Source organism: Tyto alba, unplaced genomic scaffold (genome assembly GCF_018691265.1).
Source record: "Tyto alba isolate M040663 unplaced genomic scaffold, T.alba_DEE_v4.0 Super-Scaffold_21, whole genome shotgun sequence".
In the NCBI taxonomy this organism is placed as follows: Eukaryota; Metazoa; Chordata; class Aves; order Strigiformes; family Tytonidae; genus Tyto; species Tyto alba.
Genome location: NW_024881295.1, coordinates 20,389,426 through 20,413,581, shown reverse-complemented (window position 1 = coordinate 20,413,581; position 24,156 = coordinate 20,389,426). Strand labels below are relative to the sequence as shown.

The 24,156-nt window shown below is 39.8% G+C and overlaps 1 protein-coding gene across 4 annotated transcripts in view; it reads left to right on the top strand.

The window, feature by feature from the left end:
* Positions 1-24,156, top strand: part of DGKI (diacylglycerol kinase iota) — a 217,958-nt gene that overhangs the window by 111,686 nt on the left and 82,116 nt on the right. For 3 of the 4 annotated variants that reach the window (XM_042795524.1, XM_042795525.1, XM_042795523.1), the window contains exons 9-20: positions 518-592; positions 1,826-1,921; positions 3,710-3,792; positions 5,044-5,104; positions 9,242-9,355; positions 9,929-10,066; positions 11,259-11,337; positions 15,314-15,369; positions 16,251-16,313; positions 16,534-16,607; positions 17,270-17,381; positions 19,964-20,163. In XM_042795524.1, coding sequence (XP_042651458.1) covers positions 518-592; positions 1,826-1,921; positions 3,710-3,792; positions 5,044-5,104; positions 9,242-9,355; positions 9,929-10,066; positions 11,259-11,337; positions 15,314-15,369; positions 16,251-16,313; positions 16,534-16,607; positions 17,270-17,381; positions 19,964-20,163 — 1,151 coding nt within the window. Of the gene's footprint in view, positions 1-121; positions 218-517; positions 593-1,825; positions 1,922-3,709; positions 3,793-5,043; positions 5,105-9,241; positions 9,356-9,928; positions 10,067-11,258; positions 11,338-15,313; positions 15,370-16,250; positions 16,314-16,533; positions 16,608-17,269; positions 17,382-19,963; positions 20,164-24,156 lie in introns of all 4 variants that reach the window. The other variant, XM_042795526.1, reaches the window with a different exon arrangement.

Below are 24,156 nucleotides of genomic sequence, written 5' to 3'. Positions count from 1 at the left end.
ATGGTGGCCTACGTTATGTTGAGTCATAATGGTTGCCAGAGCTAAAACTTGTTGTTTTCTTTCCTAAAAAAAACATGAAAAATATCTCATTTATCATGTTTTTTATTACATCTTTATACAGGTGGTCTCCATACCAGGAGACGAGCCTGATTGGGCAGGAGACTGGAGCCCCGAAGGGGAAACGGGCGTCTCCTACCCCTATTGGGAGGGTTGGCAGGTACAACATGTGGTGTTATGTGAGTCTATGGGAGCATCTGATCTTCTTCCCCCCTCACAGCGTGGGAAAGTTTCCAGTTCCAAAGCACCAGTCTGGTCTCCGTGTGTGGCTTTCTCCATAAACGGTGGTGTGGAAGTGTAAAGCATGCAGCGCATGTAATTTAAATCTCGAGCATGTGCCAGATACTCTTATCATTCTCCAAGTGGACATGCATGGAAGAGCTTCGTAAAGGGGCTCTGTCTGGGCCTGTCTTCTAAATTTTGTTTTGCTTTTCATGTATTCTTTTTTCTTTTGATGTAGAACTCCCTAAAGACTTCAACACGGCGAAAGAAGAGAACGTCTTTTAAAAGAAAAGCCAGCAAAAGAGGCAATGAAGTAGGTATTCAGGTGTTTTGGAAATCAGGCTCCTTTTGTTTAAATGCCTAAATGCAGACTTTAAAGTTTAATTATTTTACTTCAGTGTTTTTTATTTTTTTTTCTCATGGGAAAATGCCATGCTGTTGAATTTGTTGTGAGAAGAGATCAGTTTTGATAAAACTTGTATGAGAAGTTTTATTTGCTGAGTTGATTTTTTTTTCAAGAAACAACATACCAGACTCCAGAAGGACCAGCAACCTAATGAAACAGCATTCCCTTGGGATGTAAGAGACTCAGCTCAGACCCTTGGTTTCCACTAGGCAGAGCAGGGGTGTGAAACTGGGGTTGTGAAATCCATGGTGAGTGCACTGATGCAAGGGTCTGGTCCAGTTTGAGGACCAGTTCAAGAGAAGTCATATTGGAAATCGTCTGTTTGTGTGAAAATTGACATTGGGCCACAGAGAAAGAGAGAAAATGGATGAGTGATCTGATGGTTTGATTCACCATGTAGCTTATAGAAGACCTTGTTTCCAGATGTCGTCTGGTGGATTTGGTTAGAGGAACAGCAGCATCATGAGAGAGGTGGAGGGATACTCACCTCTGCATAGCCAGGGCTCTCTGTTTAAGGTCCTCACATGGGTGGTAGGAGAACTGCAGACCAGAAATTTGAATCTGTGTCTGCCACAGCCCAGGAGAGTGCCCTCGCTACTGGGCTCTCTGGTGTCCCGCAGGGGTAGGGAGCAGGGAGGCAAATAGTTTTCTCATTGACATGTCATGTTTGACTTGTGGCATTTGTTCAAAGGTGGGAGGGCAGAAGGGCCAAGTGTTCAAGAGCAGATCATGTGCAAATAAGTTCTGATACAACTTGCCTGTTAGATGGAATTAATGAAATAAGTAGCTTGGGTCATTCTATTTTCCGCTGGAAAACTTCGTATTAGAAATAGCACTTTATCTGACCCATTATTAGCACTGTGTGAATAATTTTTTTGAGGGGAAATAACATAGAGTAAATTTTTAAAATAGTCTTGTGCTGACCTGAAGTGATTTCCACCCCCCTGCCCCCCTTTTATTTTCTTACTAGATTGCCTCAGCTGGATAAATTAGTGCCATCTGAGCACCACATTAACATGGCTGTACTATTTCCACTACCTGAGGTAGTTTTGTCAGAGCTAGGCTAGGTCTTCTGCATGTATTAGGCCAGGGAAACATACATAGCTTATACTAAAGCTGTTTCTTGCATCTCTTTTTCAGGATAACAAAGGTCGGCCATTTGTGATAAAGCCTATCTCCTCTCCACTCATGAAGCCACTGCTGGTTTTTGTCAATCCAAAAAGTGGAGGGAATCAGGTAAGAACATCATCTGGATCAGGGTCACAAAGTTGTAGTTTATCAACAGTGTTGCTTCAAATGAGACTAGTTGTTGATCAGTCAGATAGGAATAACTCTATGCCTGAACTGCAGTCCTCAGAGGAGATCCTTGATGTTGAACGCCCTTTGCACTTCAGTGGAACTGGATGGATGGAATGTATACTTGAGTATTTGAGCAGTTGTATTCCTACCTTCAGATTCTCGAAAAGAATCTAAAGTGATAGTTTGGAGGTTCTCAGGAGACTTCATCTTTCCACAGAAAATTTAGATTGCCAGTGACATCTTAGACTTTTATCCAAAATGTGGTTTAATTTTACTAAGAAAGCCTAGTGAAATTAGTGAATGTGAAATTACATGTTTCTATGACATTTAAAAAATTATTACTGGTCTTGTACTGTGCCATAGAGAACCAAGTTTCAGTGACTAGCATGTAGCAGACTTCTTTCTTAGGGTTCTTGGAATTAAAACTTACCCAAGTGAATGTTTTCCAGATGAGTTCTGCAACTTTTTGAATATCAGATAAACTGAGTGCCTTTTGATAACCAGGCCCTTCTAGTTGAAAAGAAAAGATTAATGTAAGATACAATAGAGGCCTATAGAGCGTGGAAAATAGCATAGCTGCTGCTCACTTTCTCCTCTGTTAGGAGAATTAAGGACGATATCAAATGAAACTGCTAAGAGACTGATTAAAAACAAAGAAAAAAGTTGGTCCTTCTCACAGTGTGTAGTTCAGCTTCAAAACTCCTTGCCGTAGGATGTTGTGAATGCTAAAAGCTTACATGAACTGAAGGAGAGATTTGGATGAGAAAATTCTGAAGCTTACTAAATTTCTGTACCGCTCGGTGGCTCAAGAGTTCTATGAACTGCAAATAGCTGAGGCTGAGAGAATACCTACAGCAAACATCCCATTTATTTTCTCTGTTCTTATACATTTTCCTAGGCACTTTGACTGCTATTCTAGGTTCTCCACTTAGGGGAAGGTGTCAGATAGAAGAACCATTCTTCAGAAGGAGGAGCTATTGAAAATTCCTGGCTTGCACACCCCAGGCCATGTCTGAAATGCATTCTTGAATTGCTTTGGAGTACAAGCTTACCCTATAGGGTTCTTAGCCCTCTTCTACTAGTAAGAGGTCCTGCCACTTTGTGTCTGGGCAGAACTTAAAGGAAGGAATTTGAGTGTCTGCAATATGAATAAAAGAGTTTGAGAAAGCAGAAATTATGTCTTTAGGTGATGGGCTGGCCACACTTCACTGAATGAGGAAGCACTGGGGCAGCTGTAGCCCATAGAATCCTTGACTCTTGCTTCATTAGGTGGCAGAGGGCTACAGTTACGACTGTTTACGGTGGTGATGGTGGAGGTCAAAGCAATGTCATTGCTGGGGTGTTGGGCAGGACACTGTTCAACCTGATGGTGACTTTGCCTACAAGCTTGTTCAGCTTCATTCTGTCATGTATGGTGAGGGTGGTGTGGGATAACAGACATTTTTTTTTCTTGTTGCAGGCAGAACAGGTTGCTGGGGGAACTGGACCTTTGGTCTGACCCCAAGTGCCTGCTCCTATGAACCATTAGTGATCTATGTAGTTAAATTTAGTCTATGTGTATGCATATGCACCCTCCCCAGAATGGTGGGTTACTATTCTATAGAACAGTCATCTTCTATGCCATTTTTTAGTTTTTTTTTTTCTTTATGATTGTTTTATAAAGCACAGAAGATAATCATTAAACTATTCATAATTTCCCTTCCTTTGTTTTTCTTTTCTTCCCAGGGCACCAAGGTTCTCCAAATGTTTATGTGGTATTTGAATCCACGCCAGGTCTTTGATCTCTCTCAGGAAGGGCCAAGAGATGCGTAAGTTCTTTAGCCTTCAGAGCTGTTGACCATAATTCTTTTCTGGTCAGGAAAGCAGACAAAGGTCTGCTTGGTGTATGAGGTTTATGTGTCCAGGTTTTGGTAGCCAGGGGGGAGGGTTGCAGGAGTGATTTTTGTGAGGAGAGATCAGGAGCTGCCCCCGTGTCAGACAGAGCCAGTTCCAGATGGCTCCAGGACAGACCTGCTGCTGGTCCCAGTGCCTGACCCTTCCTTAATGGCTCAGCACTATGGTGGGGTGAGGCGGCCTCCAGATTTCCATACGTGACAGCAGCATGCAAATATTTCTGCTTGCTGAGTAACTAACTTGGCTTATCTGAGCAGTAGCTGAAGTGTGAGCCTCTTCCAAGGAAGGGAGGACTTGTCTTTAAAGGGATGATTCTCAATGCTAAGGGTTAAGAGACCATCCTTCTATGGTATTAGAGACAGGGATACTTGCGTTACTTAACCATCTGTTCAGCACTGCTTACACTAGTTAGGCAGTACAAAAAGATGTAAAATCAAATATTTACCTGTATAAGAACAGTCCAGGTATTTGTTATTCAAGGCATCCGAGCTTTTTTTTTCCTGCAGAAACACCTCCACTGCTCTTCCTCTCATGATGTATAGAAGATTTAAGGTAGACATACACTTTTCAGGGCTGTTTAATGGAGTTAAAGGAGGATTAGGTCCTATGGTCACTCAGCTCTCTATCCCCTCCATTACAAGATATTTCACTCTACCTCTCTTTCATGCGACTAAAGGAGCAGTTCTTCCATGGGTGCTTTTTTGGCTCTGTTGTTGGTATCTTAGATCACATATCCAGAGAAGTAACTCTATTAGATGCTCTTGCCTTCTGTGGTATTAAAAAAATGTTACCTGTTGAAGAAGCTGTCATGTTCTACATGCCTCAGAAATGGTGGCTCAGGCTAACCATGGAGGAAGGACTCATTTCACATCCTAGGGTGTGTGTGAAGATGTGAAATGTGCTACAGGGCTCAGGTTGGGTTGGGGCTGATGCTGGCCGAAGCTGCCAAGACTGATGCCTCCTCACTTCCAAGGCTTTTGGTAACACTGAGACTTCCTTTTTTTGATTTCTGTCCCCCTCTCCCCGCCCCCCTCCACCCACATCCTTAGTATTGAATATTTGAAAATGCAATGAGCAGCAGTTAAACTCTCACTCTGCAAAATGCATGAATAGTACCTGCATTACTGTTCTTACTTTTTTTTCCCTTTTTTCTCTCCCCTGACCAGGCTGGAGCTGTACAGAAAAGTGCCAAACCTGCGGATCCTGGCCTGTGGCGGGGACGGGACGGTAGGTGCCTGGCAACTCTGTCGTCATCGACCAAGTGATTAAATTCCTCACAGGTGTGGGTTTCCCACCTTGTGATGCCCGCAGAGCCAGATAATGTATCTTATGCTTGTGAAACCTACTTTTTTTCAAATTATCTGTGTGGCGTGGCCTGCGCAGTGATGGGGCAAGATCCTCATGTTCAAGGTCCTATCTGTTAAGTGCATAAATATTTGGTACAGCTTCAAAAAAAATAAAGACTAACTTTGCTGGCCTCCTCTCAATATTTACATAGATATGAAGGTCTAGCAGGTTAAATCAGTATCCAGGAGCTATTAAATCTTAATTTTTGCTCCTTCCTACTATTGTCTCCATGATGTCCAAGTACAGTCAATAGGGACTCCTCTGTGCCTAAAGAGAGTGAGTTTCCCCGCTTTTTTTACGAAGCATCTGTGAGGAAGGATATTGCATTGGTCATACTACTAACCTGGGATCTGTCAGGTCCAGGTTCAGTATTTTTGTTTGGTACTGAATTTCTGTGTGTTTTTGGATAAGCAAATAGGGCCAGCTCTTTAAAGGATTTAGGCACTTCAGTTGGAGACAGTATCTGCGGTTCAGGATCTGGAGGCCATGAGTGGCAATGGAGGCTTTACAACTGCATTACTCTTTCCAGTACTTAGGAGTATTGTAAATCCCAGTCTGTGCCACTGAGTGCCTAAATACAGCTGAAGAACTGACCTTTAATTTCTGTGAAGCTCAGTTGCCCGAACATGCATTTGATAAAAGTAGTAACAGAAAGTATGGTAAAGAAAATGCATTACTGCCTGAAAGGTGCAATGGATGGCCAGGATAGATATATGTATGTGTTTAGGGCACAGAGGGGATTTTTTTTTTTTTTTTTTTTTTGTTCTGTAGTGAGTTGAATCTTTACCCTTAACCTACCTCTCCTTGAATTTCTGGGAGAACTCTCTGTTCAGCTTCTGTCCTTTAAAACCCCAGCTGTAGGGGTTATTAATACCAGTGCTTCCCCTGCAAAAGTGAAGAATAAAATTAAATGTGATTAGACTGATCTCTTGCTGGTACCTGGGAAAATAAGATATTACTGTTACTGAATTGTGAACTTTCCTTGAGAAACGTGCAAGGTGTTACTTTAAAAGGAGGCAAAAGCTGCAAAAAAAAAGTGTTTCTGTCTGTTTCTGAGAGTATTTTTCTTTTTTAATAAGGGAAAAAAATATTTCGTCCTGGAAATATTAAAATAGAAATGAATGCAGCTACGCTGAGTCTGACCATCCTTTGTTTTCCCCTTGGCTGGGCAGCGCAAGCAGCAGGTGGCAGCACCTTCTCGTTAGTATGAGCAGCACTCCGCTATTACCTTTGCTGCTGTTTAGTTTGAAGCAAATTAATATCTAGTTATTCCCAAAGCCATTACATCCAGAAATGAAAAATCTGGCTCAAATGGACTTAGTGAATATTCAATGAGACCAGATGTTACCTTGCATAACTGAGGTGAATCAGAATTTACTGTAACTTTTCCATCATCACCGCTTGCTCTTTCTTTCTAGGGCATAAGAGGAAAGCTTTGCTTTCAAAGCAGTCAGGAGCTTTCTGTTTACAGGGAAATGAGTCTGTGTCATCCTTCATTGTAAAACTGATGTACAAGGTTCAGAAATGACCTCAAGTTAAATAGCAGTGTTGTACTTATAAATTAGTAATTTGAAGTTTCTGGTTATCAGTTAAAAACATTTACAAAAGTGGTAGGTATTGTAATGTTGCCTGTACCAGCAGGAGACGGATGCACAGATGTACAGATTAAATCAGTGGCAGTGACAAAGGGCTAATGACAGAGGACTCTTTAAGAAGTCCTGGCCCTGGTGAAGTTACCGGGACTCTTTGTTCTGTCTCCTGCTATTGATACTGAAGGATAGATATTTTGAAAGGTAGAGGATCACTTACCTCTGAAAATCCCTTAAGGACTCTACCTGGTCCTACCATCATGCCTATGATAAACCGAAGTACCTTTGGTGACATCCAAGTTCATGAGTTGTGATTCAGATGACTGATGTCAGACATTGAGCTTTAAAATGGGATCACATCCCAGATTAATGCTTTAATAATTGGACAATTGGTTATAGTAAACAACTGTCTGATAAATGCTATTCATACAAAATGAAATTTATCTGTCAAGAGACTTAGAGAAAGACATACCCTAGAGTACTGAGTAGTGTGGTGGTTGCTATATTTATCAGGCTACCTCCTCTGTAGTCCTTCAAGTTCCAGCTGTTGTTCCCCATGCCCGTGTTATGCTGGATGCTTTTCATGAAGCTCCAGTATCATCTCAGTTTGGGTTAATAATCTATTTGAAATCATAGCAATATTAACTGGGGGAGGAAAAATCCTGTCCAGCTTCAGTCAGGTTTTTAGTTTTCTGTCTTATTTATAAGTTCGCATTTCCAGTAGAGACTGCATCTTTGAACACTGGCATGATGGGAAAAAAAATCAATCTTCTTACACTTATTTTTTTTCTTAAGAAGTTATCTAAAATTGCAGCACAGGTTCTTTCACAACTTTTTTTCTTTTTTTTTTTTTTTAGAGGTGAGAAATAATTCTATTTTCTTGTAGCAAGAATTTCAGTCATAAGAAGTTTGATAACATCTTCAGCAACAATTCTTTCCCCTCTTGGAAATTACCATTTAATGAAAACAAAGTATTTTACACTAATTTGTTCCTTCTGGCTAGATTTCTGTTTGAAAGTTTTATGTAGTCCAGAATAGGGATAGGAGAGAGAAATGGGTCTCTAAAATAACTAACAGCTTACGATACAAAAGAGCCAGATTTATCATTCCAGCCCAAAGCCTTCAATACTGATCATTAGAGTTCATCTTTTATTCTAGTCTTTTATTTTGCATATATATGTGTATATATGTATGACTAGAATATATATATATTTTATATATATATTATGCTTTGCACTGAATAAAATAATTAAGCACTAAGGGCTCTTGTCTGAGGAATGGGAGACCTGTGAGCAAGTCCATGTTTGACTTCATTTGGACCCTCTGTTCCGGGACATGCTCTGAGATACTATGTTATTCTAATGTGTCTCATTTTCTTTCATAACAGCTGTCAAAAGTTTAATTTCCTTTAGCATAACTGCACTTAAAAAAAAAATATAATGAATTGTCCATATTATTCTTCACTCATTTTTGCATACATTATTTTACAGAGCAATATTTAGGCAGCCTTATAATACTAGGTGTAATTCTATGGGGGTTTTTTATTTCTTGCTTAAAGAATGGGAGCTTATGTGTTCCCTTTCTTCAGTATCTTTGTGTGCTGTTAAAGGTAACTAGTGTTTACATCCCATTCCTTCTGCTTACACAGGAACCTCATGAAAACTTGTCCTGGTTTCAGCTGAGATAAAGTTAATTTTTCTTCTTAGTAGCTAGAATAGTGCTATGCTTTGGATTCAGTATGGGATTCGGTGTGAGAAGAACGCTGATAATCCACTGATGTTTTCAGCTGTTGCTGAGAGGTCAAGGACTCTCCAACTCCCTGTGTCCTGCCCGTGTGCAGGTGCACAAGGAGCTGGGAGGGAGCATGGCCAGAGCACCGGGCCCACATTGGCCAGTGGAATATTCCATATCATGGAACGTCACGCTCAGTGTATAAAGGAGGAGGGGGTTCTCTCTCACTTCTGGGATTGTGGTTTCAGGATCTTGGTTTTTGGGATCACTAGCTGGGAGCAGGCTGGGTATCGGTCAGTGGGTGGTGAGCAATCGCAACACCCGTTACTCATTTGTACTTTCTCTAGTTATCATTTTATTTCAATTATTAAACTGTTTTCATCTCAACCTACAAGTCTCCCTTGACGCCTCCAATTCTCTCCCCATCCCTTGGGCAGGGGAGGGTGAGCGAGTGGCTATGTGGTGTTTGGCTGCCAGCTGCATTTAAACCACAGCAAAACTGCTGTACCTGTTCTCCAAAAGGCGAAATCTCAGATGAGGCAGTTGTAGAGTTAAATTTCAGTTATCCTCTGTTTTTCTTTTCCCTTTTGTTTTACTTGATCTTTTCTGTAAAGGGGATACGATCAAACGACGGCTTTTTCCTTTTCTCCATGCCTTTTAATCTTCCTAAGAGTTCTCTGCATTTCTCATTTTATAGGTGGGCTGGATCCTCTCCATCCTGGATGAGCTGCAGCTCAGCCCTCCGCCTCCTGTGGCTGTCCTTCCACTTGGCACTGGGAATGACCTTGCCCGCACCCTCAACTGGGGTGGGGTAAGCACTGACTGGGGTACTTTTACGCGTGGGTCTCAATTTGCTTCTCTGTTTTCGTTGTGTAGGGTGAAAATTTATGTTGGCTGAAATAGCAGGCAACACTCTGTCCAAGGTCTTCTTCAGTTAGGCACAACGGTTTGGTTCAATTTCCAGTCTGGGATCTTGAATTGCTAACAGCATAGTTGTTGTCATACAAGTGCACACAAATGTATCTGGTATTTCAGGCCAAGTAATGAGGAGGATACGCAAGCTTCTAATTTAAGCATAGTTTAAACTTTGTTTCTCTGTATTTATTATTGGCTATGCCACTGGAATTATTCCAGGCAAGGCAAATACACTTTGAGTTCCTCTCTTGTGGCCTTACTTTGCCTGCCCAAGATTTGTGTACCTCAGCAATAGCTTGTTAAGATGCTTGATATATCAAAATTTAGAAATATTTGAGGTGTTTTTAGGAACATTTGATCTGGTGTTTTGGGTCTGTGTGAAAGGAGGGAGGTCTGCCAGGTAATTGGTGAGTGACTTGCTTTGCTTTCACTATCCATGGCTGATATTATGATGACACTCTGCTGTCAGGGTTACACAGATGAACCAGTGTCCAAGATCCTGTGCCATGTAGAAGATGGGACCATTGTCCAGCTGGACCGCTGGAATCTTCAGGTTGAGCGCAACCCTGATTTGCCACAGGATGAGCTGGAGGATGGGGCACGTAAGGTTAGAGCCTTATTTTTTCCATGGAGACTATAGGATGCTTAAGAGCATCTTTGGGTTACACCATAAGATACATGGGTGGGGAAGCTCTAAAACTTTTTAATTCCCTAGTTGCATCACTTCCTTTTGCTCTTCTCATGTGCCGGTGCTTCCAGAGGTGTGTGAAACGTAATGCGTACCAGACATTTATTTGTCGTTTGTAGTTCCCAGGCATTGAGCACTTATCTCAAGCAATAAACCCTGGAAAAAATCCCTAGCGTTCTATCTGAAAGGTCATTGTTGTTTTTTTTTTTTGTTTTTTTTTTTTTTTTTCCCCTCTAGTTAACCTGGGGTGGCAGGAGAAGCAACCCTGTGACTACCATCCATTCCTAAATTAGACAAAACTAAAAACAGGATGTAGAATTTTATTCCTTAGGATTTTCCTAATGGATACCAACTGTTTCCTACTTTACAGAAAGGTGTAGTGTATTGTATTTAATCTTTTGTGTGTGGGTCTCCATATAATCTCCATTAGTGTGTCTTGATAGTTGAAGAATGGGAAAATTTTTATGTGAGGGGATCTCATTTATAGTAACATGCCATTTGGAGTGGGGATATTGAAAGCGTTACAGTCATTAAAAAAAGATTCTGTGAACCGTTTTCCTCTTCTCAGTTATAATTTCCAGTTTATCTATTGGATGCTACCGTTCTCTCTCTATAATCCTGCTGGACGCGTGTAATGATGAGGCGACCAGATGTGTTCTTGCCTGCCTGATGCATCCTCAGTAGAATTAGGGCTTCATATCTGGAACTTGGATTGCTCCTGGTTATGTATGAAGTGGGAAGAACACAGCTTGAGTTTTGTTTGCCGTGCTGAGCTTGAAGTGCCAGCAATTAGGAAAACCTTTGTATTGAGCTGTGAAGTGGAGTAGCATTATGGGATATCTCAATAAGGAACCCTTTGTCTTTACAAAGATACATATATGATCATAAAGCACTGTAGATGTGTTTGTGTTCCTTGGGCTTTTGTATCTAATAGTCTTCCACGAGCCATTACTAACCTTCAGAGCAACCTTCTACATACATTTCTCTGATAAGTTCCACTTTCTGCTTTGTAGGTTTTCATGAGATGCCAGGTTTAAAGTAGTTAATTCCTGGTGTGTCGTGGAATGTTTCATTTGTGTTATTTTTACACGTCTCTATTATCCAATTACAGCTTCCTCTCAGTGTCTTCAATAATTACTTCAGCCTTGGATTTGATGCACATGTTACACTAGAGTTCCATGAATCTAGAGGTAATCGGAACTTTTTATTTCCTTAGCCTTGGGAATGGATAGTTATTTTATGAATTACAAATGGAGTTGGATTTAACATCCCATTCCTCTAATTCAGAATGAAAACTGGAACATAAAAACCCAAGGTACATACAAGTAAGAAGGAAATGATTGTGTCTTGAGTTTCCGAGGGACTTCATGATTTAAAAATGAAAAAAGGACAAGGAAAAATGGCATTCACTGGAGAAAAAGGGCTAAAAGGGGACCTTTTGATCTTCTAAAGGAGATACCAAGTACAGGTATAAAGGAAGTCTATGCTGATGCAGAAGTGTCAGAATAAGAACAGAAAGGAAAAAAAAATAAAATGTAAGTCAGGTGCAAGTGTGGAGGTGGCAGGAGGAGAAAAGCTGCAGGACTGTGGAAGTAGCAGGAGGATAATTGTGTTCTAAAACTGAAGAGCTGTTACCTATGGATGAATATATCATAATATTATTGGACTTGGTACAGACCCAAAGCGTCTCTATGCAAGTGAAAGGTTTTAATGTCCACAAAAGTGTCAGGAATTTGAGCTGTTGTAACATCTTGTTTATCTCCTGACCACAGCAGTTATACCACCCCATACAGACCCAAATGTGGCTTAACAGGTGGGCTTTGGACTGATGTGAACTGTTCTATTTATATAGTTTAAGCAAGCATGCTTGTATAAACAAACCTTGTTCCATTGTGTTCAGTTTTTGGTCATTTCAGCTTCATATGCAGGTATTTTTTTCTGAATCACAGCCTCCCTTATCTTCACTTTCATAGTATTAAAGTGTCATTTCAAGATGAAAAGATAGCACTCTAATGCCATGCTAAATAAAGAGCAGGATACATGATGGAATGAGCTAATGCATATTTTATAATGTTTAAGACTGCTTCAAGCTTTAGGAATAATAATGAGAGGCCACAAAAGGGCACAGGAATGAAATGATGACAGCTGTATGCATTTTTTTTATGAATGCATATCACTATGCATTGCTAATGTGACTGAATATACCGTATAGATGAAATGGATGGCTACTTTCTCACTTAATGGAGGCATTATTTAATAATGAAGTTATGGAGTCTTATAAAAAATAGATGTTATTCTAGAGATACTAGTGTGTTAAAAATTTAGATGGGTGAAAAAATACTTGGCAGAGCAAGCCCTGTGCCTGTGAGTGGGTATGAGTGGCTGGGAGAGCTTCTCATAACACAAGTGTCTGCTCTTACAAGTCGTTACTGCTGGTGCCTTCCTTTACCTTATCAAATGCTAAAATATACAAAGTGAGTTCTGTGTATTTTAGGACAGAAAAGCTTATAGACTTGGAGGTGTTTCTGGTGTGTGAGTCTTATTGTTTTTTGTGTGGAGTTTGGTTTGTTTAGCCTGGAGAAGGGTCTGGGGAGACCTTATTGTGGCCTTTCAATACTTAAAGTGAGCTTGTAAGAAAGATGGGGACAAACATTTTAGTAGGGCATGTTGTGAAAAGACAAGGGGTAGTGGTTTTAAACTAAAAGAGGGTAGATTTAGACTAGATACAAGGAAGAATTTTTTTATGATGGTGGTGAAACAGTAGAACCAGAGAGGTGGTAGTTGCCCCATTCCTGGAAACATTCAAGGCCAGGTTGGACGGGGCTCTGAGCAACCTGACCTAGTTGAAGATGTCCCCACTCATTGCGTAGGGCTTGGACTAGATGACCTTTAAAGGTTCCTTCCAACCCAAACTATTTTATGAGTCCATAACTTAAGCAGTGCAAACCAGATTGCGATCTCATTTATGATTGACGACGATCCAGAGAAACTTTTTGCAACACTTTCATGGCTGTAGTGCTTGGTCCATTAAGATAAGTGGTTCTATGGAGTTGCTTATGCGGGGATATTGTAATCACATATAGAATTAAAACAAACATGTCTCCACCCCCCTTTCAAACCAAAATAAGTTAAATTGATTTGAACTCTCAGCCTATCAGGGCACTTCATGCAATAGAGATTGGTCAGCTGTTATATTTAGAATAAGCAGTGGTTGTGATGTCTCAGAGGAACCTGTATGTGAATGCGGTATTTTCCATGGCAATCTCTATACTTCTCTTGTGACTAATCAGACTGAGCCTTGAGGGTTGGCTGCAAGCCTAATGTGTTTAGCTCTGCTTCTTCAGGAAGTGTTCTGGGTGACGACTCTTTCCAGCTTTCTCCCTTGTTATCCTTATATTTTGTGGAGCAGGGGAGATGCAATTTACTTTATCCCTGTCGACGTGCTGTTTGATCCCTCAGCTCTACAGGACTGTTCATTTGCAGGACACCCCCCACTGCCCTATTACACACAGTCTAACAGATTCCATTTCCTACTCCATTGATGACTTGAGAGTGGTGAGGATGGAGGAAGCCTTGGATATGCAGTCAGTGATTTACTTCTACAATCAAATTTGTACTCTAATCAACTTTAGGCTCTATTTCACATTGCAGAAGGAGTTCTTCCTCTCTACGTAGCTAGGTCAGAAGTAGGAGCAGGTCAATATGCTGGGCTGCTGAGTCCCTGACCTCAGAAAGGCTTCTTTTCTGTTGTAAACTAGGGCTTTGGTTTTGGTCAGTATTTGTTGTAAGAGCCAGTGCTCTATAGCCATCGGGGATAGACACATCAGACAAATGTGCAGCACAGTCACTGATCCTTGAGGAGCCTCCCACTTCTTGGCATGGGGTGTCGAGGCTTTCTGTAAAGAGCTGTCAGCTCAGAAAGTGAGATGAGATTTACTTAGGCAGTTAAATTAATCATCTGAAGAAGAGGTGGCCCTGACTGTATTCCAGGCTCACCTGCAGCACAACAAACAGATGACACAGTAGCTGGGCAAACAACCAAACAATAAATTTACAAAATGGAGCCTTATGCTGTGAGATGTAGTGGCTTCAAGGAGGACCAGAAGCATTGTTTCAAGTGATCATGTGAGAATAAGTAATTTGGAAGTCTTCACACAGTGTGATGATTTAGCCAGGAGCGCTATCTTGATAGTTGGATGTTTTCACTAGAGAATCACTGAGCAAGGGTAGGTGGTTGGTACTACCACTGAAGCTTTGGAAATTTCTGAATGCCACAGACTAGGAAAGCAGTTCCTGAGGAGGCATGGGAATGACCTGTATTCTGGGAAACATGCCTTACACTGGGAGATTAAAGGAGCCCCATTTAGCTTATCAGAAAGAAGGTTAAGAGGCGATTTAATCACTGCCTATAAGCATTTACTCAAGGAGAAGTTATCTGATTGTCGAGGGCTCTTTAATCTGACAGAGAAGTATAATAAGATTTAGCAGTTGGCAGTTGAAGTCTGAAAAATTGAAGATAGGAAAAAAACCCCACATTTATTTTAACAGTGAGAACAATTAACCATTAGGTATGCATTACTACTGGACTATTAAAATTCTCCATCACTTGGCTCCATCAAAATGAAACAGCTATCCAAATAAGTTTTAGGGTAACTACTCATTTTTTTTTCTGCAGGAATATTTGGGTAGAGATGTCTGTTCCTCAGTACCTCTTCGTAATACATCAGAAATTAAGTGTCTGTTTCATCTTGTAATTTACTAATGCTTTACTCCTGCTTCAAAGCATGGGCTAGTTTTGTGGATTTCTAATAATTTTAAGAGGTCTGTTCCTCATTGGTAGAAACAGAAGTCTTACAAATGGCAGAGGGATCATAAGAATAGTTTGAGAGGTGCTAAATTAACTGTTTGCATTCTTGTTACCTCTTTGCTCATGTTTCCGTCTATTTTTCACTCTACAGGGAGGGGGGAAGAATTCAATATCAATGCTGGAAATCTGATAGCGGATAATGGCACAGATGGGGGACTCTCACATAGGAAAAATATGTTTATATTTCTGCTGAGTAATGTGTGCTAAAAGCACTATAGTGCTTACAGGGAATGTGAAGGTACAACGTATCTACTTGTTTTATTAGGGTGTTCATATTTTCCCTTTTTATCCTTTTACAGAAGCAAATCCAGAGAAATTCAACAGCCGATTTAGAAATAAAATGTTTTATGCAGGGGTGAGTTGTGATTCGTCTTGCAGAATGATGCTAACTTAGTTGTTTGAATGTTTTCTTAAGTACCTTCCCCCTCGCTTTCTCACATCACGAGCTCTGGCCAATTTATTTTGCCTGTTGAAACCTAAAGTGCACGTGTACTGTTTCTGGCAATGCCACACGTGTGTCTGTTGGAAAGTGCCTGAAGCACTGTTGTTTTACAGAGCTTAGCAGGTGAGAGAAATGCTGTCCATTGGACACAGTACTGGTCATGTCTTGGTCCCCCTGCTTCTGGCTCATAACCTTCTCAGCAAACTGATCTGCTTCTTTCAGGGTTTGGGAAGCACGTTGATAGTGACTTTCATAGAGAAATTCCCCAAGCGTTGACCTGTACCTTTGTAGCTTGGGGGAATAGTCTTGAATGTAGGGTCATGGGGAGTGGAGGATAGAGATCAGTTATTTGGAGTGATCCATTTTCATATGTGAATATGCAAACAAAATTACCCACTTCTGCATTTAGGAGGTACATGGACAATTCTTTGTTCTAAAATGTAGTTACTGAAAGAGAAACACTAATTTGATGATTAATGACATATAATGTCTTTTTGGATGATGACTTCTACCATACCCACGTACCTTAAACATGGAAACAAATACATGAGCAAGAATTTGTATTGAAATCCTTGGGTGCCCAATGGCCATCTTTGGTTAACCCCTCAAAAGTAGAAGTATCAAAATTAAAAAAAAAAAATTAAAAAAAAAAAAAAATCCTATCTCCTGAGAGTAAGAAATAATAGGTTTGACCAAAGGATGGCATTCTGGTAATTAGTTCCGTGGTGGGATAAGAAATGAGGAAGAAGAGAGGAGGCACTGATGGCAATTCCTGCACTTATTTTTGTTTTCAGGCAGCCTTTACAGACTTTCTGCAAAGAAGCTCAAGAGATTTATCCAAGCATGTTAAAGTTGTGGTAAGTATAAGAAATTGTGTTGTAGTATTGTGGGGAGAGGGGGGAATGGAGAGAGAGCGAAGTGAGAGTTTAATGGCTCTGTTACTTTTCAGTTTTGAGCATGACATTTGCAACACATTCCAAGGAAAGTCTTGGGAAAGTTGTTACAAAGCAGCAACACTTCTATTGTCTGTGGCTCCATTCAGCAATTTCTCTGTGCTCTGTCACTTTGGCTTTGTAGTGTGATGGTACAGACCTGACTCCAAAGATCCAGGAGCTGAAGTTCCAGTGTATAGTGTTTTTAAACATACCCAGGTAAGCTCAAGACAGATACTTGGAGTTATAAGAGAAAAGTAATAATAATTTAAAAAAAAAAAAAAAAAGATACCTACAAGTTGTCCTAGACCGGGTGAATGTGCAGAAAGCGTATTGCCACTGTGCTGCCTTCTTGAAAGCTAGGTGCTTGTAATACTGTTAATTAGCAGTACGGAATGGGATCAGAGTTCGCAGTGCAGCAAAACCACCACTTAAAAAGTTGAATATCCTGATACAGAGGTAGCAGAAATGATTAACAAACATGTTTTCAAAAATTGTCCACGTAGCCTGCAAACTGCCTTGCAGAGGGGCTAAGCAGCTTTCTGGCTCAACAGCTCATCTGTGGAATGCAAAGTGAGTAGGGAGAAAAAAAATGTTGCCCTCTGTTATCTATTTCCTGGTGTTTTCCTGTTTTCCTCTCACAAGGGAACCTGCTAAAAATTGTGACGGATACATTTATGGATGGTGTACCAGCTTGGAAACAAGAGACAGATTTTCCCTTTTGTCCAGACCTTGCCAGCATAACTTTTTAATTCTCCTTGAATTGAATGCTGGAACGGATATCTGGATGCTTCTGGAGGAGAGCAGAACAGGCTAATAGTCAGGCTACTAGTCAGGAAAACTGCCGTCTCAGAGTTTGCTTTCCAAACCTCCTCCTGTAGGTATTGTGCTGGCACAATGCCCTGGGGAAATCCTGGAGATCACAGAGACTTTGAGCCTCAGCGCCATGATGATGGCTACATTGAAGTCATTGGGTTCACCATGGCCTCACTGGTGAGTATTCCGCAGGTGTTTCCAGACTCGGCGAATTCTGTCAGCCGTGTTACAGCGTGCAAAGTTGTCTTCGTTACTGAAGAACCACCACGATTCCATATATCCAGTCAGCTAAGGCCAAAACGTGCTCTGCTATTAGCTTTTAAATGAGGGGGACAAATTGTAGTTTTCTAATAAAGTAGTGTTATTTAATAGTAAAAATGCACTTTGCAAAATATGGCTAATTTGCATGTGCGGTGATCCCAAGTTAAATGGCAAGATTATTACAGCAAACACACCATGTATGCATGTTTTTACTGTGGGAATGTTCTGTGGTCAAATAATTACTGCTCTTTCTTTTTAGCTTTTGTATATTTCAATCTATGGCATAAAAATGCAAAGTTTTTTGTAAAACTGGCTACTAGAAACAAATAGGAAATATTATATAAAATTATATGCCTGTACAGTTTCCATATGCCCACAAAAAAAAAAAAAATGTGGACAATTTAGTAATAGCTGTGGAAAATTTAGTAATACTTCTGGCACAAATGTTGTCTCTCTTTTTGTTCTGCTAGGGAAGGAAAACTCAACAAAAAAATTTTAATTTGGCAGTGCATTTTCTGTCAGTGCTGTCCTTAAAGTGAACTAAATCTGAGTTACTATAAAAGAAATCTCGCTGTAAATACCCTAGTGTCCTACTATCACAGTGGTTAAACACAGCGACAGTCTCTTCAGAGGATGGTGAAATGCAGAGTCGGTAGTTATCCCCATGCTTGCAATTAAACTACTTAAGGCACTGCAGCTTGAACTCAGTGGGACCAACAGAAGGCACGGATCAGGGCTCCCCGGCAGGTTTGTTTAGATCATGCTTAAGTCCACACTCTTGGGCCTTTGTTGCTGCTCTGTCTCGTGTGGACTAGGTTAAAGCTAACATGGATAAGTCTATTTCTACTATACTCACACATTTATTTATTATGTGACCCGCCCTCGGTGCATATCACATTCAGTGAACACCCATGATAGTTGTGTTTGCTTCCTCAAAGAGAAATTTAGACAAGTCTAATCCTCAAGGTAAGCAAAAATAAAAGGTCTCCTTGATCAGCAAGAATTTCTTTAGGAGTCTGGATTAAGGATTCTTTTTTGGTCTCTCTTTTTTGATGGCTTCTAGCGGATTAGAGAAATAACCTCCAAGTAAGCAGAATTCTGTGTGTTAGTCTAGTAGATCTCATGGAGTGAACACTTGTTACTTCACCCCTGAAGATTTTAGGATATATTTCTGAAAACACTGTCAAAAGTCAATTTAGCATGTGCCAACGGGCAGTTTTCAGCTGGAATATTTTTTTGGTTTGCCACTAAAGTGTCTCTAACCACTCGCAGTAGCTAGAGTGATCTCAAAGCTACCAACAATTTCAGCTGGGGCTGAATTTTAGTAGAGCCCTTTGAGCTGCTGTTTCTCTTGAAAGGAAGCCTAGTTCACAACTGAGGGTCTACAGCTCTACATGGGCTGTGATGCTGAGGAACTGCTGTAACCCAAGATTGTGTTGATATAATCCTAATTTGCTCTATATGTCTCCCAGATGTGCTTGGTCATACCTGAGGTCTCTGAGGCCAAGGAAGAAAAGTACTTTCTAAGTGTTACTGTGAATATTATGGACCATATTATCAGTTGATCCATACTACTAAGTGCACAGAGCAGGATTAAGATCTTGACTTGTTTTTAGGTTGCTTTATTTTAATAGGGCATTAATATGGGAACATTTTTTTGCATCTGATATTTGTCATGTGAGTTAACTCTCATCTTAGAAAAACACATTTCTGCCCAAACACGCCTGCTTAGAACTTGAAGGATTTGCTCATTGCCCTCTTTGTTTAATTTACTTGAAATGAATTCTTGAATGTGATATTTAATGATTTTTAACAAAGTCCTTGTGCTTGCTCTTTCCAGCCTGTCTAGTCTGGAGGTTGAGTTGCTGCGTAAACTCTTATAACAGGGATTTTAGATTTATCTAATTCACTTTAAGGACCGCATTCTGTTTAGGAAGGGGAAATAATTTTTCTGTCTTGAAGATGTACCCAATTAGGGTTGTTGTTTTAAAGTGCAAATAATTAGTAGCAGTACTGTTAGTGTAAAAACAAACCAACAAAAAGAAATTGAAAACTAAGAATAAACACAGGTATTCATTTATGCATGCACATGTGTCTGTATATGTATTTGTATGTGTAATATGCTTGACATATACCAAAGTGACGAGACATGTAATGCATATGGTTAGATATATGCTTGTTGCCCACCGCTTTCCTTGTGAAATTTTAAGTCCTACTCCACAATTTTGGAGTGCAAAATATATTCATTGTGACTCTTTAGAATGCCTTACACATAGAACACTGTGTAGTGGGTGCTGTCAGCAAAACTGTGTTTTGGATATAACTGCCATAACTGTCTGTTCTGAGGTGTCTTTTCTTTGTTTTGTTTTCTGTCTTGTTTGGTTTTGTGTTTTTTGTGTTTTTTTTTTTTTTTTTTTTTTCTTGTGTGTATTTGTTGTGTGGTTGGTTGGTTTGTGTGTGTGTTTTTTTTTGTTTTTTTTTTTTTCCCTCCCCCCCAGGCTGCTCTCCAGGTGGGTGGTCATGGAGAGAGGTTACATCAGTGCCGTGAAGTGACGCTTTTAACATACAAGTCTATTCCCATGCAAGTGGATGGTGAACCGTGTCGATTGGCTCCTTCACTCATTCGAATCTCCTTAAGGAACCAAGCCAACATGGTGCAGAAGAGCAAGAGGAGAACATCCATGCCTCTGCTGAATGAGTGAGTTGGATATGTGCATGTCCTAATGGCAGGCAGCCCATTTGGGGCAGCATTATTCAGTCACGGGTTTTGCATGTACTGAACTTGCAGCTCATTTACCAAAAAAAAAAAAAAAAAAAAATAAATTTCACACCTTCTGAACTCCCTTTTCACCATATTGTAAATACTTACCTGAATTTCTTTTATTCTTTTATCTTCTGGGTTACCCTCTGCCTTGCTTTTAGAAAGGTGTTGTATCTTTCAGTTATTTAGAGGTTTGTGCAGGCTCAATAGTGTGCCTCTTGGCTTTTGTCAGTTCTGCATATGTATGCCATTTGCCTTTGAAGTTCTTTTGATTAATTTTCTCAACTTTATTGATCTGATTTTTAAGCTCCATCGGAGATCCTGTAACATATTGCCATAATCAAGAATTACTCAGAATATCTTGTAGTCTCTGTTGTGGGAGCATGCTGCCTAGGACTCTTTGTGGAGAAGGACCTGGAGATCCAGAAAGGGCTGTTTGCACTTTGTAGGAAATCCTAGTCCAGTATAGAATCCCAAATGAGAAATGAGTAGTCTAAACATGAATAGAGAAAAGCTAAGATAACTGGAAAGAAGGAACATGTAAATTAAAAACCAGGCAGGACTAACACTTTTTTTTCGTGATTAAATCATATTTGTAAGCATTACTGAGATAATTTAATAGAAAAACCCCTAAATATTCACATTTTGACCTATGAAGCTGAACATCCAATAGAATAATTTAGATTATTTTGTAGAGCTGACTATTGTACTTCTTATCTAGGTCTGTATTGCTGCTAAAATGAGTGACATAGTAAGTGCCTTTTCTGCTTTTCATCAAGTATTCTCAAGGTGAAGCACAACAGTCTGTCCCTTATGCAAAGATACCAAGCTAAAGACCTAAATTTATCAAGGATTCGCATTTCATTCAAGCATCCGTGAGCTGAGGTTTTAATTTTTCTGGGGAAATGGGAGGGGGATTTTGCTGTTGTAGCTATAATGGTGAGGCAAGATTTATGAAGAGATGTAATATCTTTCATTAGACTAATTCACGTAACTGGAAAAAACAGACAAGGGTCTCTGGCACACCTTTTCTCTTCAGGTATTTCAAAGGCGATCTGTGTCTTTCAACTATATTGTCCAGTGGAAGCTTCTACTTTCCTTCAAACTTTGACTCCAGCTTTTGGAGCTTCTTGTCATCTGCTAGTTGTCAAACTGTTCGTGTAACCAAAGCTTCCCTGGTTACTTTCAACATCTTCCCGTTCAGTTTAGCACTCTGTTCTCTTACTGAGACTAATGCTTTAAGTTTCAGTAGAAGCCCGTATCTGTAATGTGAAATTTCTATTTGCTTGGAAAATACATAATGTATACTAATTTCTCTTGAGTAGCAAAGAATAACAGACGCTTGCTGGTGGGCAGTGGTATCTGTTTTCACCCAACCACAACTCCTCAATCGTCTGCGAAAGTTAGAATGGAGCAGAGAGCAATCCTGGGGCATCTTTTTCTATGCCGAGGGAGCCTAATATAAATGTAAAAAGAAAATTACTGGTATTTCGATATGACAATTAGCATGGTTAGGTTTGGATTTCGAGATCTGAATTTAAATCACGGTAGGGAAATACAGATTCATGGTATACGCCAGGAGGGTATTCTCTGTCGTTTAGCTTGATTTATATGTGCTGTGGTAGACTACATTGCTGTTGGAGTCCTCGGATTTGGCTGAGGTATTTGTCTGCAGACCTGTGTTTTAGGAAAATAAAGATGATCTGTCAGGAACTTTAGACTCAGCTTCGTGTATCATAAATGGTATGTGTATATATTTATATCTGCATCTATATAAGTCTGTATGTGTATGTATGTACCTTTCTCTCAAGTGTTGAAGGGGAATGAGAGGAGTTGAATCTCCTGGCATGATAAAAAGTAAATGATATGTTAAAGGTTAAACTCCAGGTTGCATTTTAATATTCTAAGAAGTTCATTCAATATGATGCTGATTTGAAGTATTTCACAAGAGAGAAAATTTAAAATTACATATGTTTATCTACATTGCTTAACTTGATATCTGGAATATATCTCCCTCTTCCACTGAAATCTGCCAGAAAGCCTTTTATTTGATTGAACACAATGGATTGTTCTGTTTTGACTGTCATCTGAATGTTAAATGTCTGAGCTAAGTGGGTCTGGAGCTATACCTAATTGTTAGACAGCTGTTCTTTTGCTCCTTTGCCAGGAAAGCGATTAAAAAAATATCTTGTGTCACAGTAACACAGAGTTGCTATTATTGTCGGTTTTGATATTATTGCTAGATAAGGAGAGCAGTAGGAATGGTCCTTGGAGTTTTAGCTAGTCCAATGTCATAAGTAGAAAAAGACTTAATTTGAAGAAGTCTTACATTGTGTTTCTGCTTTGTTTTACCCCATTCTTGTTTGTTCTGGAGGTTTTAAAGAGAGGGGATTTAGAGAGGATAGTGATTTTGTTGTTTGTCTTGGGGCGCACTGGAATAATAACAATTTAAAATTTAAAAATCTATATATGAGTGAGTGAGAAGAACAGAGAAGGTGGGAGAAAAGCTGGGTGAGAAGAACAGAGATTTGATGCTTCTTCCATTTGGGAGGGGCAGGGCTTTAGAAACGTGGTTCTCTTCTGACTGCAAGAGTTGCCCATATTCCTGGTTGCAACCGCTTTCCTTCAAAACCTGTAGATACTCTGAGAGGACACTTGTATATGAGAAAAAGGGATCTGACCTTTTCTGGCTTGTTTTTTTTCCCCTCCGTTTCCCCACTATTATGGTTCTAGCTTCTTCTACAGGCACATAAACTGCCTCACGTGGTTCTACACAGACCTTCAGGGTAGAAACTCCTATATGTTTAGAGTCCTTGTTTAATCTGTTACTGAATAATTTGCCTTTTTCAAGATGTGAGGAAGATTCAACAGCACTTTTGACAGTATAAAAGCTTCTAGTCTTTTAATAATAGTAAAAAAGGTTACCCCTGGAATCAAATGAAGGAACAAAAATCTAGTGTTTCTGTAAGGATACTTGAGCTGAAGGAACCTCGCTTCCCTGTTGACAATGGCAGCATGAAAAGCTTCATCTGAGCTAATAGAGAACAAGCAAATATAACAAGCTGCATTTTGTCATAACTGGGTAAATTACTGGCAATTAGTATTTTATTCAGTTATTTCATCTTTCACTGTTGAATTGCCTACAGACAAATTTCTCAGTATATTAATTGTCCCAAATTATCCATGGACTAGTTGCTGCAACTAGTGATCTCTTTTCTTACTTGTCATCAAAAATTCATTTTTTCAGTATTTCCTTTTGGAAAGTTAAGCTGTGTGACATACAGATGATATGAGTACTCTTGAATAGGTAAACGTGACCCATTTATGGTTTGTACTCTTCTGATAACTTTAAAATTTTGAGTTGAAGCATAGTGGAGAAAAGCTGTTATTTGGTGAATACAGTTACGGTGCTTGTAATTTGTTTCTAATGGAAGCTGTCCAGGTGTAAAAGGCAGGCATTATTTCTTCCTCATTCTACAATGCACTGCTCTACAAGGGAGATAAGTAACAAGCCAATAAATTGTTTTAAGCCAGAAGCAACTTTTTAGATGCAAGGAATACACAGGATAAAGTGATGCTCTTCACATGTGGTTATGGATTAAAACAAGGCAGATATTGGGGTTGTGGGGGAAAAAAAAGGTCGGTTTCTTTTCTTGTCATAGTCTTTTCTGTTTGTACCAGCAAAAGCAAATTTTTGCTACAGCCGGATCAGCAGACTCACTGTTTCTGCAGAAGAGTGAATCATGCTTTTATTCTCCTTCCCCTAAAGACTTGCTGGCTAAGTTCTCTTTCCTGTTCTCCACTATTGATCATGGTAACATCTGAAAGAAACAACATATAGCTTGATTTTCTCTCAACATATAGCTTGATTTTCTTTTTCACATTCTCACAAGAATGTGGTTCTTGTGAGCTGTAAGCAAAATGCATGTG